This window comes from Osmia bicornis, chromosome 5 (genome assembly GCF_907164935.1).
Source record: "Osmia bicornis bicornis chromosome 5, iOsmBic2.1, whole genome shotgun sequence".
In the NCBI taxonomy this organism is placed as follows: Eukaryota; Metazoa; Arthropoda; class Insecta; order Hymenoptera; family Megachilidae; genus Osmia; species Osmia bicornis.
Genome location: NC_060220.1, coordinates 7,021,683 through 7,036,259, shown reverse-complemented (window position 1 = coordinate 7,036,259; position 14,577 = coordinate 7,021,683). Strand labels below are relative to the sequence as shown.

At 41.5% G+C, this 14,577-nt stretch overlaps 1 protein-coding gene across 2 annotated transcripts in view; it reads left to right on the top strand.

Annotated features, from left to right (window-relative positions):
* LOC114874990 (discoidin domain-containing receptor 2-like) overlaps positions 1-14,577 on the top strand; it is a 153,497-nt gene that overhangs the window by 67,833 nt on the left and 71,087 nt on the right. For both annotated transcript variants that reach the window (XR_003789172.2, XM_029184813.2), the window contains exon 3: positions 12,383-12,627. Coding sequence is in view for 1 of the 2 variants with exons in the window: in XM_029184813.2 (XP_029040646.1) it covers positions 12,447-12,627 (181 nt within the window). In the remaining variant the exon portion in view is untranslated. The remainder of the gene's footprint in view (positions 1-12,382; positions 12,628-14,577) is intronic.

Sequence of the window (14,577 nt, the reverse complement as noted above, 5' to 3'; positions counted from 1 at the left end):
CGGCTGGTACACGTTGGTATTGGTGTACGTATCGGAAAACGATTCAGGATCGAAGATGAAAACCGTCGAGCGCATTCTGGCGCACAGTCACCTGGAGGAGTCACGCGGGGAAAAATATCAGCGGCATTGAGCGATATTCGGCTGGAACGAAAGCAAGAAAGACGATTTCGTTCGCTCGCTTCGCCCAGCCTGTGTCCGTCGTATTATTAACACGATAAGAAAAATGAAATATATTCATTTTCAATCGCATCGCGTACGTGTGAATTTCTTCAATTTTCGGTCTTACACGAATCTATCTATTCACATTTCAATTTTCTTTCATAAATCACTCGTGCTCTCAACGGTTACTTTGAACGTTATTGAAAACGTAGACCGTAGATTCAGAATAATAAATGTTGAGGTCGATATCCTGATATCTGAGAGCGCAGATATACAAGCCCAAAGAGTAAATGGCGTCTCTCAAATTACACCTACCTACCTGGAGCCCAATCAAGATCCCATTAGAACGTTATTCGTCTTCTATCACGGAAAATCTCACCGGCGCGAACCTGTAAATCTCTATCTCTGACGGGATCTGCCGCAAGAGGAATAGTCATCGTTACCCCGGCACCGAGTATCATTTCGAATTCCTGGGGGAACGCGGACGTGATCCCGGGGAATATACACAAGGGTGACGGTCCAAGGAAATCCAGGTCGCGTTATGATCAGAGAAGGCCGGCGGACCTTCGAAGAATCTTATCGGGCTACGTGAAAATCCGTGAAAATCGGCGCAAGGGTTGCCTCGAACGATCTAAAAAGCGACGACACACGCGAGAACGAAGGTGCTGAACCGTAAGTGGACCAAGGGGCGAGGGTGGAGGATCCTGTAGGAGAACTTAAACGGGGAATAGCGTGGAATAGACGGCACTCGTCCGGTGCTTCGAGCCGTTTCGCCGATTTAATAACGTAAATTGTGCGCGGCTCGCCTTAGCAGTTTCGTCACGAATTTTTCTAAAGCACACTATCGAGTGTACGGACTCCTGCCGGGAATACAGAGATCTCTCCCTGCAGGGCAGGGCCGTGCGCGACATTCTAGCGGGCCCTCTGTACGTACACTTAGCCAACCTCTTTTTCCTCTCGCTTCTTTTCCCGTTCCTTCTTATTTCGTTTTCTTTCTTCTTGTCTTCCCTTAGTTGTCTCGCTTTGTCGACTCGATCGTGTCCCCTGCTCGTCTCTTCGACACCTCGCGCAGATAACTCGAGGTGACAGGGCTACGTCGACGAAAGCTAAACGACGAATTGCACCCCCGTGCTTACGTGACTCGCATTCGACCGTTTCTCGGCTAATGTGGCAGCCGTGAAAGCGACATGCCTGAACTCTCCTCCCAGGCTACCCTCCTTTCTTTCTTCTATTTCTTTCATTCTTTTTTTAACTTCTTCAACGTCTTCTTCTTCCTCGATGTTTCTCGAGCTTTGAGACAGCTCGTGGACGAAAGAGAATGGGATATGACGGAGACGGTTACACGATATATTGAATCCTGACGTAGAATAGTTCCTGTCGAGATTTCGGGATATTCAAAGATGCGTCACCAGAACGAGCGATTCACCGAAAAATAAGGCTTTCGAATTCGAATTCGTTGTTTTGACTGATGGAAAGGAGAACAAGACGATCGAATCAGTAGTACAAGTCAATATATAGTCAGACAAATGGTACGCAGTATGAATTATTTGTTACCACGTGGATCTTGATTCATAAAAATGTTTATATTATTAATTCTAGAATAGAATATTTCACATCTGAAATTAATATGCAAATTTCGAAATCCTCAAACACCGCACTGCACTAAATCTCTTTTTGACTAACATAAATTACAATCAACTCGCGTATTAGAACTATTACCCTGGTGTCTTCTAATTTATAGTCTATTAGTAATCGATACGATCATGATATTAGCCATAAATATTCCGCTATTACTCAGATAACGCTATATCCCCATAATGTTTCATGGAGAACCAGTGTTCACGAAATTCCCTGGCGAGATGCTTAAGCATTAAACGAGACCATTTACCGCTCCCTGTCCCGCTGTGAACAAAGTGAAAGAGGAGAGTAAAAGGAGGACAGAGGAGACGTGGAAAAGTGGAAGAAATCGTAGAGTGTGAAAGGCGTCGCGACGCGTACGGAGCAAGAGTTTCTAGCTCGGTATTTGCATGCGAGTAATGAACTCGGCACGACGGACTTGAAGATGAGACAGTACGCGAGGACGCCTCGGCAGCCCAAAGGCGGCGAGCTTCCAAGGGAAGACGACGCGACGCGACGCGACGCCTCGTGGAGGTAGCTTGATATCAGCGCCCAACAGACGCGATAACCTCTCATGTATGAAGTGTCGTTTAACCGGCCACTCGGTCGCCCCTTTTTCCTTCTCACCTCGACTTCTCAACAGCTTCTCTCTTCGTCACCCTTCGGTCCCCTTATTTAACTTGCCTCTTTCTTCCTCTCTGTTTACCACCCTTCCTCCGCCCCTCCATCATCATCGTCGTTCTGTACTCCGTTCTCCGACGCCTAGTTTTCCTATCCAAAGTGCACAGCTCTCGAAGAGTTTGCCGAATAAAGGGGCCCGGAATGTCGTCCGCCAGAACTTTCCAAGTCAAATTGAAAGGGGAAGAATGGTGATCGGTTCCTTAAGATCCGGTCGAAAAGCTTCCTCTTAAATCGTTATTGTTGTTTTTAGTAGAAAATTCTATATCGCGTTTGTGCAGGAATTACGGGAACATAGTGAAATTAATTTTTATTGAATTTTCAGTAGTCCAGTTTACGATTAGTCAGACATCGTTACTTTTTACCACCCTTGCTTTTGTAACATTTATGGAACTGTGATGTGTTTTTATTCGGCGATATATTAACGCAAATGGAATGAAAAAGAATTAAAACAGTAAATTAAAACGCGTTTTGTATTCGATTTCATATTTTTATGGTATATCGTATCGATACGATAAATTGATTCGAAGCATCTGTGTTTTAACGAACCACTCGGAACAGCTTTTCAAGTCGATGCTGTGAAAGCGATATTACATAGAAGGAAAAAGAAATGGATGGAAGAAGATTGCTTTAACCAATTAAGTTGGTCGGGCTTTCAATTAAAGAAATTGACTGGCGATTGAAAACGAATTCCTTGAGCTTCGCGCAACACCGAGTGACTATATAAATATTATATCGAGCAAGCTTTTCCTTTCTTACTCCTGTGTTAAGTAAATCTTAGGAAATGCTTTGTAATTGTTATTGTCGCGTCGCGGTGTCTCTCCTCGAATCCGTGAGGAATGAGTTTCCTTTTCGAAGAACAGGCAGTTGGGTTGAAAATGGTCACGTTAGTTTTCTCATAAAGCTACTTTTATGGGGTGAACTGCGTCGCTTCTGTGGACACCAGCAAAGTTTCCAGACTATCGTCATAAAGCGCCAGTTTCACTGCTCAGAAGTATCTAATAGTATTGCAACGTACTGCGTGAAAAAGTTACGATTAAAGGATAAACCCTCTTTTTCCTTGCGTTTTCGAGTCGAACAGAAGGAAGCGTGGAGGAACATCCTCGCGATCAATCTTCGATGAACGAGAAAGTTTTTCCATTTAATTATTTTTAAGCACCCCCTACCACGTTCTTGGAATTGAATCACCGTCTGCTTGTTCCTCTCTGCTCTCGCTGAAGCTAAATCAAATGCCAACGTTGTACGGTGCGCTACGTTCATTCGATTCACCCGGTAATTCTCATAAAATTGCGGCGTACGACGGAGACAAAGGCGGCAGTGTGTCGGGCAGAAATGGCACGACATTTCAGGTGGCTCTTAATAGGTTCATCATCCACCGAATTACGCTGAATGGCTGTTGTATTCCCAGACTACTCGCAAGTGTACCGCTACACTTTTCGCGCAATTAACTCGCGAAACATTCTCGTAACCGATAAGAAACCACGTGTACTGTTCGGAGATCGTAACTTGCCGTCCAATCAAATTCGTTGACCTGCCTCCAGTTACACGTATTATGTTTATTGGCCGAGGACCTTACATCCACAAATCTATCGCGTGTGGATTTCTCGATTCACACGTTGATTTCTTGAGAATTTATGAATCTACCAACGTGTTCCATCTCTCTGTTCACATTTTCGTACATCGAATCTTCCTTGTCCGACGTAAAGGAATAATTTGATGATCGTTCATAATGGCGTAGATCATTAAATCAAGAGGTAGATCACGTATCGGGTAATGGTCGCTCATTGACCGGGCCCGCCGCGCCGTCTGAAGTACGTAACTTGGGTTTTAGCTTTGCCGGATAGCGGTAGCTCTTAAAGAGATTATTTCGAGACCCTCTACCCCGGATCGTTTGGCTAACCATGGTCTATTCCTCGAAGGGCCTCCTATTCTCTTCCTACGTTAACCCCTTACGGTTCCTTGACTTCCATGAGCCACTCTGTCTTGTCTTCCCTTCTCGGTAACGAGCAAGATCTCGCCGAGGATCGGAAAGCTGCGGGTTACCTCGTTCCTGTGAATCGAAGCGTATCAATGGTCTGAACGACGAGACGGACAGAGAGCACCGATAGAGTTCATCAAAGAGTACCATTTATTATTTAGTTTGCTGTCGGCTAAGGAATCGGAGTAATGGCCTTTCAAGTGGACAAGATTTTTCTTAGATCTTACGTGACAGACGATTCTTTCTCTTGAAACGTCTTTAAGAGGACATTTATATAGAACTTGTAGAGATTTAAGAAAGGTATTCTTCGCGAGTATCTTTTAAGTTATATTGAAATATTCTTTTAGAGGGAAAAGTGAGATGGACAAAGGAATTTCTTTGACAAAATTAATGTAGATTGCAATAATGATTATTGTAAACAAAAATTAGCATCGATAACGCGAACAAATAGCAGTGGGAAAGGTATTAATCTCCAGCAGAGAGAACAGGGAGATCGAGAGGAGGCTTCCTGTTTAATTCGCCCCCGTTTCAATCCCCTTTTACGTCATCCCGCGTTTCCGGTGTTCCGTAATGAACGACTACTTTGCGTTGCGGTATAGGGGCGGTTAAATCCGCGATAAAAAAAATGTATTCTGTCGTAAACCGCGAAGAGTCGGCCGTTTTCTAAAGGCTGGATCATAATTGCTCAGTTTGTCGGTGCGACGGGCGGTCGGTCGGCCTGTTAAAATATTTCCTCCGGCTGACGGCGTTTATTGTTCTCTCTGTTGCCATTTTACCGTGATAGCCGCGGCGAAGGGGGAATCAGCTGGCAAATATGCTTTTCACGGATACGACGAACGCTCCAATCAAAACGCGAGCTCTCCTCGCGGAGAAATTGCTGCGTACGGCTGAACCAGCACGCGAAATATCGTCGGATTATGCAATCTCCGAGAAATAGAAACCATGTGTTCTCTTGTCGTCGCTTTTGATAATGTCACTGATTTATATCTTTGCTATACAATTCCGAGCGTCATTTTATCCAGAAATTGAAATCGTCTGCGTGTTCCGATCGCGTCATCAAAATCTATCGACTTGCATTGTGTACGCACGTGCGCAAACTAACTCGTGTGTACACGCACATGCAAACACGCACGTTATAAGATGCACCCGCTGTATGTGTGTGTGTGTGTACGTTGCACCGCAGTAGTTGCAACGATATACGACATTCTCCGTTCACCGACGTTTTACAATGGCCGCGTTTTGATAACGACAGCAAACCGAACAGCAGCAGCCTATTTAAAACACAAAGCAGAAAATGTTTCAACGTCCGCCGCGATATTATTCAATGTATCGCTATTGTCCAAATGGGAACAGTGGAATAGAGGCAAACGAACCGAGCATGGAATTCGAGAACTCGCTGTTGAGTGAACTCTATGTCAAGGAACTTCTCTCGATATCGAAACGATCGCTTTCGTTAATTTGTTTCTTATAAATTTGAAGGTAATAATTGATTTGACGACTCACTTTTGATTACATATTCAAGGATAGGCGAGCAAATCGCGCAAAACAAATCGCACAAAAACAGGTTTGACTGTAATTCATAATTCTTCCCAGTTAACAATTAAACGCCATCCACTTGAGAATGAAATAGTCATCCTCTGTTAATTTCATCTCACAACAACGCCGATCCTTTCCGTTTCAAATGAAACTACCAAAGTTTGCACTATCTTCCACGGGAAAGCCCATTTGAAGTTACACATCCAAAACCCTCGTTAAGTCTTGAATTACACGCCTGCCTTCCACCCTTTCACACAATTCGTTATCCACATGAATCTCCGTGTATTCCCAGCCATGTTCTCGCTTTAAAGGGCCACTTCTTAACGGGAAATTCTTACGAATCCCTGCTAAATTTAAGTAATTGAATAATTTACCAACTGCACGTGTAACGCGTGCGTAACAATGTCTAAATGTGGTTAGAGACTTGCTGTACACAAGCCTATAAAGGAAATTCACGTTACACGCGGCCATACCATGGTCCTGGGTATCTCAATATCAACGCGGTATTCGACACGTGTACGCAACGTTGTACTTAGCCGAGTGTTTGTACACGCTCACGATAGAACTACTAACGTAACACGACATTCTGCTGATAGGTAAACGCGTGTGTTCACACAGGAGCCAGCGGAAACGCGACCGACAACATTCGTTGCATTAGTCAAACGGAAATTAACCAGCGCATTTGGCCTCCGGTATCGAGCCGACGACTCGTTCTTTACCGATTGACCCGCGCCTATGATAAATACCATCAGCTGATTTTCATACGACCACCACTTCGTACGGTGAGCTAGATTTATGGGGAATTGTAGGTTCGACGGGTTCCGGGATTTATGGAGATTGTATTTAGTTATTGAATTCGTTTCTGTTGTCGCGAATGGCTGCGCTATGTAGCGTTGGTTTATTGGCTGTTTCAATCGTTCGTTCGACGTAATGGCTTTTAGTAGTTTGAAAGGAGAAAATGATGTCGAATGTTTCCAATTTCATTTTATATTATAGAATTCGATGTTTGGAAACTTGTTATTTTCAAATGAAAATTAAATTGGGGTTCTCTCCATGGTCTGCCGTCTCACATCCGTCAAAATAGGTATAGCACATATGGATTTTTGGAACTAAGGAGTGGATAGGGGAAGGAATTAGTATTTGTAAACAGTTCATAATTCTATTAAAAACCAATGTATGTTTTTAAAAAAATTATTTAAGTTCTTATATACATATAGCAATAAAATTGTAAATGAGTCCAATTGACTCCGGCAATCTAGTGTTAATTATCAAAGGTTTCAAAAATAAAAAATGATTTACTTAATGATTTTTATCAAATAATTCCTACTTCTATGATCGCCGGTCTATTTATTAAAACCAAAAATCTGCCAGTTGTTCGTCAGATCGTTTCGTCCGATTGTCGAGCAAGCACGTACGGTGAATTCCGCTAATTGCTGTGCTGATTGGCGGAAATCCAACGTGTTCATCCGTGCGGAGTGAATGCCGGGTCATTAACGCGTTTAAAAGTCCTCGAAATTTTCGAGTTCCATTGATACTCGTCTTCCGGCACGGGACGGGATTCCCGAAATGTTCATCGCCCGATTGTGTTTCTCTATCCCCGTGAAAATTCATTCCCGTTGCCCTGCCGAATTTTTTACTCCTTTTCGGCCAGCATAATTAGAATTTCAGTTTGTCGTTTATAATGTCGCGTCGACGGTGCTTTACTTATTAACCCGATCGTTCTCCTTAGAACTGGCTCGACATTTCCATCTTCAAAACATCGTTTCGCCGTGAATATTAACGCCAACCCTTTCTCCTTTCTCTTCTTCGTCGCCCGTCGGTCTTCAACTGGGTCACTTCAGCGAGAAACAGCCGTCCACGACGGTGTCGTTTGTATAGCAGTTTAATTAAGTAAAGCTTTAAGTCAGATATCTGCTTTTTCCGACTAATGAAAAATATAAATTATACTGCTTTATTACGAATGAACTGGGAGGGAGAGAGAGAGAGGATACTTTTACTTGTAACGAGCGCATTAAGAGTTGCAATCGTTCGCGCATCGTTCGTCTTAATACCTTACTAATCCGAAAATGAGACTCTCAACTTGCTTTCTGACCTGTCCTCTTTCATTAGTGATTGCAATAACGTTTCCTTTCAACCAGATTCATCCACTTCGTCGCGGTACAAATTGTCGAAGAAAATTAATCAAGACTCAATGTTCAAAACAAAACTTTCAAAATTTATACATTCTATGATAAAATGATAAACGTTTCTGTAATTGGACCTTAGAGAAATTTCAGTGGAAACGAAATGCGCTGGTCAGACTTATTCGAAAGCGAACGATTCAACGTTTGCTCACGTTGCACGGTAAATCGTTCGATTCTATGAAAATTCTGATTGCCCCTGAGCTTTCTCGAAGTCTTTCCCGGGGAGATGCAGGATTTTTTCGCGAAATTTTTATATTGAAATCGAACGCACTCGTGCAAACTTTACAACTTCTCCGGTAACGATGGCAAGTGCTGCCCTTTGGTCAACGTTCCGTGTATTTCCCAGCGGAGCTATGGGCTTTCATCGTTTCATCAAATCGACAAGTCGAGGTAAATCGAAAACGACCGGAACTTGCGATAACAAAATTCACGTCAAATATAAATGCGTAGGATTACAGCAAATCGTTGGTATTAAAAGAAGTAAAATTGCTGCTGTGTAAATTTTAAAAATTCTGTATTTTCTATGTATTTTCGTTGCTTTTGAAAAAAAAATTTGATTTATTTAGTTATCGAAGTTTCATTTCTTTCAAATATCCATCATGATTTGGCTACTGAGTGAAAGTAACTTTTCCATTGCGATGAAAGCTCGTAATCGTCTCAAACGGGGCTGGTGAGTTGGCGAAACGCGAAATCCTCCGTGGAAAATTCTACTTCGAATTCCAGAACCGAGCGAGATTTTTTCCATCAACAAAATTCTGCTGTTCTCGATTCGATAACCATGTTTGCCCGAGTTCGCTGTAACTGTGAAATGCGATTACACAAACGTGCAAGACACGGTTGAATAAAGGAGCCCCACTCGAATCGATACGTGAAACTATGTTGACTTTTTAATAAGAAAGTTTCTTCTTCCTAAGGCCTAGAGATAAACTACATAGATGGTATCCTGTCGGAAGAATCGGTAAATCCTTGCTTAACGACGAACTACTTGGCAGACCTTAAAGTTTCCAGCACTTTTTCCTTTGTTACACGCTTTCTTCGAGCCCGAAGAAATCTTGCTTACCGTCCCCTTTTTCCGCTCCCCGGCTCCCTCAGGTAATCCATAGTACATTAGCCGCGACTTCCAAAAGTAACGAGCTCTACGGTTTTTCTGTCGTTTTTGCAGTGGTTGGAATGCCTTAATATCGAGGCGCCGCGTCGTTTTGTCTATTTGGGTCATGAATTGAAGACAATTGCCGCGATGATTGGTTGGCATTTTATTTCTTTTGATAATCAAACAGTAGGTGTCAACACGGTATTACTGATTAATCATTCGCTACTTCTTTATTTCATTTAGTATCCTAGGAAAAAATTTCTATGCCCTGTGTTACCTTTTTACCTGACCTACGAAAATAAGATGGTTTTATTCAACCCATTCTCTCATGGGACACATCAAAGAGTTGGACCCTGCAGATCGAGCCTCGTAAATCTTTCTTCACGCAAGATAAACCTGTCAGGTTCCCTGTCAGAATTCATTAACTCGTTACTTTTTCTACGTCTCGTCTTTTTTTTCCCCTCTCCTTTCCACGAGGTCGGACAGGTTCGTTTCACGATCTCGCGAAAGTCGCGAAAAACCGTCCCGCGATAACTCAGTCTGCTCTAACCGTCGACGCGTAAAGGATCCCGCGGGATCGTTGAAGAAAAAAGCCGGTTAAAGAAACTGGCAAGTCGGAAAGAGCCGGTGGAAAAAAGGCCAGACGACCAAGAGGAACGGAACGGAATAAAATTTGCATCCGAAAATCCTTCGTCTCCTTTCGGGTATTCTTAGTCTGTTTCCCTTCTGTCTGCTCCGAGCATCGGCTCGTCTACATACGACGTAATGACGGTGCTCGACATCCTGTGAACGGAAGAGCGAAAGTCCATTGGACGGAAGTTGGCCTCGCTTCCGTATGGCAGAGTCTGTTTCGTGTCCTGCAGGCTTGTTTGCCTTGCACGGGCTATCGAACCGGCACAAAAGCTTCGGTGTCTACTCGTTGGTCCACCTTGTCGATTCGCTCCACGGTTCTTCTTCCTGTCCTTTTTCCCTTGCTCCTTGGGTTACGGTCGTTGAGGCTTTTATGGCTGGATTAACCTTTGAACAACGTAATCATGTATCAATTAAAATTAGGAGTTTTTTAAACGAAAGACTTTTATAATACATATTGGAAAAATTAATTCGCATTGATGATTCTCCCTTATCATAGTGGTCATTTTTCAACCCCTCTCTGGTTAAATTCAACTTTTGAATGAAAAATACAGAAAGAGATTGCTTACTTATTTGGTAATCTAATAGCTGATTTAAATGTCTATTGCTTCGTCTAGTTTTTCAAGGAGAAACTGAAAACTGTTAATTAAACAGACCCTACTTGTGGATAAAGTTCAGCGTTCACCAGGTTAAAGAGAAAAGTTTTTTTGGTACTCATGAACGAGTTCTTACGAGAAAGTGCTTGTTACCAGAATTGCAGAGGAAGTTGCTCACAATTCCGCTTACAATCTTACGGTATTTTGCTGAAAAGTAGTCCGAACAATATTGTCTCAAGCATAATTTAAATCTTCTTAAACATCACTTGCAGAAAGCTTAAAACAAATGTAGTTAATAAGTTAGCTTCATCGGTTATCGTGTTGAAAATTTAATTTAACTGACGCTTCCTCAAATAACGATGCTGTTCTAATTTTATTTTCATTCTCATTTATTCTCGGTATCATTTGTAATTATTATTTTAACGCTCTCTGTGAGAAACAATGTCGATGGAACTTGGCTCGTTTAACGCGTCGCTGCTCATCTAAAATTTACTTGGACAGTGTATCGTAAAAAATTTATTTTAATTGCTCGTTTACCGTTCTTTTTCCTATAGATTTATAAATCGTTAATAGGAAACACGATGTCAGAATTATTTAAAATTATCGTCGGTTAAAATATTGAATAATTTCACTTTCCATTGATATAGCCTGAACATTTGTTATTTTGCTTTCGTTTTAATCTTCGGGGTTTATAAAAGAATGGGATAAGTCATTTTCTATTCGCTATTCAAAGTGTCCAACCGCAAAGTTCCACTATAGGTTTCCATACATGCATTCCGTCATATCTTACAAGCTCGATACAGGGCGTAACACTTGTTTCTGACGGCTTTACGAGCCTCTTCGTGCTCTATAGCTATATATCAAACGTTACATGGACTCGGTTTCGCATCCTTGAAACGTTACACGAAAAACAGAGACAGGCTCCAAGTTGGATAACTCTCTCAGCCTTGGTATTATATGATTCAAGCAGTGAACATTTCTTTAAAACATCACAAATACTTGAAAAAATAAAAATAAAATGTAATACTTTTGTGAGTATTTATCTGCTTTAAAACAGGAACACATATAAATAACAAAAATCCTAGAAAAAATCCTAAAAAAACATCTTTAAGGAGTCTTAATAAAATATAACAAATTATTATGGTGGAAGTAGACTTTATTTTATTACAAAAAAAATTTTTTTTTAAATTAATTTATATATAATAACATCATAAAAATACATGGCGCACTATGGTAAACTTTCTAAAGGAATTATATCAGCGCGTCTGACCATTGACGCAGCTGTACTACTTAAAACCGAGTATCCATAAGTAGGTCTGATTCAATTAGCGCAAGCGAATCCTGCGTTGCATAAACTCGACCTTAATACATCACATCCCGTTTTAATGCTGCTACAATGTCGGTAGATTAAAGTCGTACCGTTACTAATTATTTCTAACCCTTAGACTACAGCCGGATTGTTTAGAGCAGCATCCCTCGCGCGTGTACGAGCGTTCTTGCCGCTCCGGTACGTACATAGTTGTACGCTGCCCGGGAACTTCCTACATGCTACGACGCGGTCGGAATAACTAGGAGTTTCAAACGAATCCCGGATGCTTGCTACACGAGTCTATAGCATAGGGGATGGGGTTAGGAACGAGGAAAATCTAAGGGTATCGGTGGCATTTAAATTCAATATGAATAGGGAAATCTTTCACTTTAAAATCACTGATAGAAATGATGAATTCTTTATCTTTTTTTAATATTAATTAATCCTGGATGCGAATGCAAAGATAATATAGTGGCAACTTGACACTCCGTGTCTAATTCGCATTAGTGTCGTTCCAATTGGCAACGGTAACCCAATTTGGGCAATCTATTAGCGACATTTCTGGAGACGTCTACAGAGTATTAACGTGGATTACTCTATGCGCAGGATATCGGCGAGAACACTCACCACCTTTCGGCCATCACGATGCCAGGAACGTGCTCGATGACCGATGCGGTCAGGATCGTCGACAGTTAGTGATGAGGAGGAGCGGCTTGTCGGCGTGCCGATGGCTCAGGTCACCAGCAACATGCCAGTTCTCCAACCCAGACCAGATCCGGCTCCTCTTCGAGCACTTCTAATCGGTGTTTTCCTTCTCCTCATCCTGCCACGGTGTCACTGTTTCGACTTAGGTGAGTCAAATCAGATATCATTTATGTAATTACGTGAGATTCCTACATTTTCGAAGATCATCTTCTTACCTTATAACGCGTTGATTGATACGGTGGTCATTAGCAATCATGCAAATTAAGATTTAATCATACGATAAAGCACCCAAGCTGAAGCACGCAACTTCAAAAAAAAATTATTTCAAATAGAATTAACACGTTGACTGCCACGGTATTTTTCAGGATTCCAATGTAAATTATATTATTAAAAACTCCGATTATAGTACATAGTAATCATCAAAAAGCATATAAAATGTGTTTTTTTGAAAAGAAAAGATCTTGCGAATTATCCCGTAGTTGGCTTGTATTATTATATTTTCTGTTCATTTATTAATAAATTTTCTGTTCATGTATGCCCATAGTGATTTTTGGTTCTCTTCCTTGAGGCTATCTATTCATATATACACTGATAGACTACGAATTTCATCGTAGCTGCACAAATATGGCAAGTAAACAAACTAGGAGATAACTCGTAGTTGGCGTTCTAGGCAATAACGCAAACTACGAGTTATCTCGTAGTTGGCAGTCAGCGTGTTAATATCACTGTATATTTATCGCTGTTAAAACGAAATGCCCGAGGACTTTAATGGTTCCAAGCTTTGTCACCGGACACACGATCCGGTCTCTGTTCATAAAGGAAGAGAAAAAGTTATTGGTATCACAAGTGGATGAAAGATTCGCCTCATAAGTCATCGAGGTTGGCGTCGTTTAGCAGCAGGTGCAAGAACGCGAGGGCGAGCGTTAAAGCGTTTCGACTGGCAGGAAGTGTAGCGACACACACGGTTCCGTATCCGGTGCAGTCTGTCGTAAGAAACGTATACCCGGTGTCGTTTAACTCACGGTTCAGCCGGGCTCATTTCGTCGGATGAAGGAGAACGGGGCGAAACGAAGGGAAAATATCGTTCCATTTGTGCGGCGACTATTCCGAGAAAATGAATTTACCTTAGTTTTGTCTTTTCCCCGTTGCCATTCGCCGTAATATCGTCGGATGCTGAAACAGGGAAAAATTATTCTGAAATTTTTTCCTTCCGTTTTGTTCTCGCTGTGTCTACACACGTACAAACAAATAGTGTGAAGTGCAAGACGAGTACACCGATTCCGGAAATTCCACACGGATTTTCTTTTTTCTTGATACGATGCAAGTGGAAGCAAGCGCGGAATAAGCGCCGTCTGTGAAAGTCCGGCTGTAAAATTTCAATTTTTTTCTACTGTACCTCGGCACAAATACGATGGAACGAAGTGGTACTTTGGCTACGCTGGTATGCAACTACTTTGGCGAAGAATTTTATTGATTTAGCAAATTTTCTGACAATTTGGAGAATTATTTAATTAAATCCTGAGACACCTTGTATATAATACAAAAAAAATTAAAATACAAAACTGGAGAATATATAATTTTACTCTGCAAAAACGCTGCATAGAAACAGCGTCAGTTTCAAATTACCAGTGCTTGGAAGCAAACGTTCTTTACGAAAAATATAATTAAAAAATTAATTCAACTGCTTAAGAATTTCTAAATGTAGCAGAAAATCTAAATTGTCTTAAAATTAAATTATATAATCGTTAAAACTATGGTAGCTGATGTAATTTTAAGCAGTTAAAAAAGAAAAGAGAAGACTGAGTAAAATTTATTAATGAGTGTTTTTCAAACACGAGCAGCATTTGCTGTTCCTTTCTCAAAGTATCAAGCGGAAAATCTTGTTTTAAGTAGGATCCTAGTATTTTGCTGTAATTACCTGCATCTTTTCTCGTTCTTATTCCTGTTTACTTTGCGTTAACGAGCAATGGCGAATCCGGCTATTGTTTGTGGAGGATGCTGAGAAATTCTGAGCATGAAGTTTACGAAACGGGAGGACGGATTAAATGCAAGACAGCTGTAATTCGAAAATGCATTGTGTCGTTGGTATTAAATTC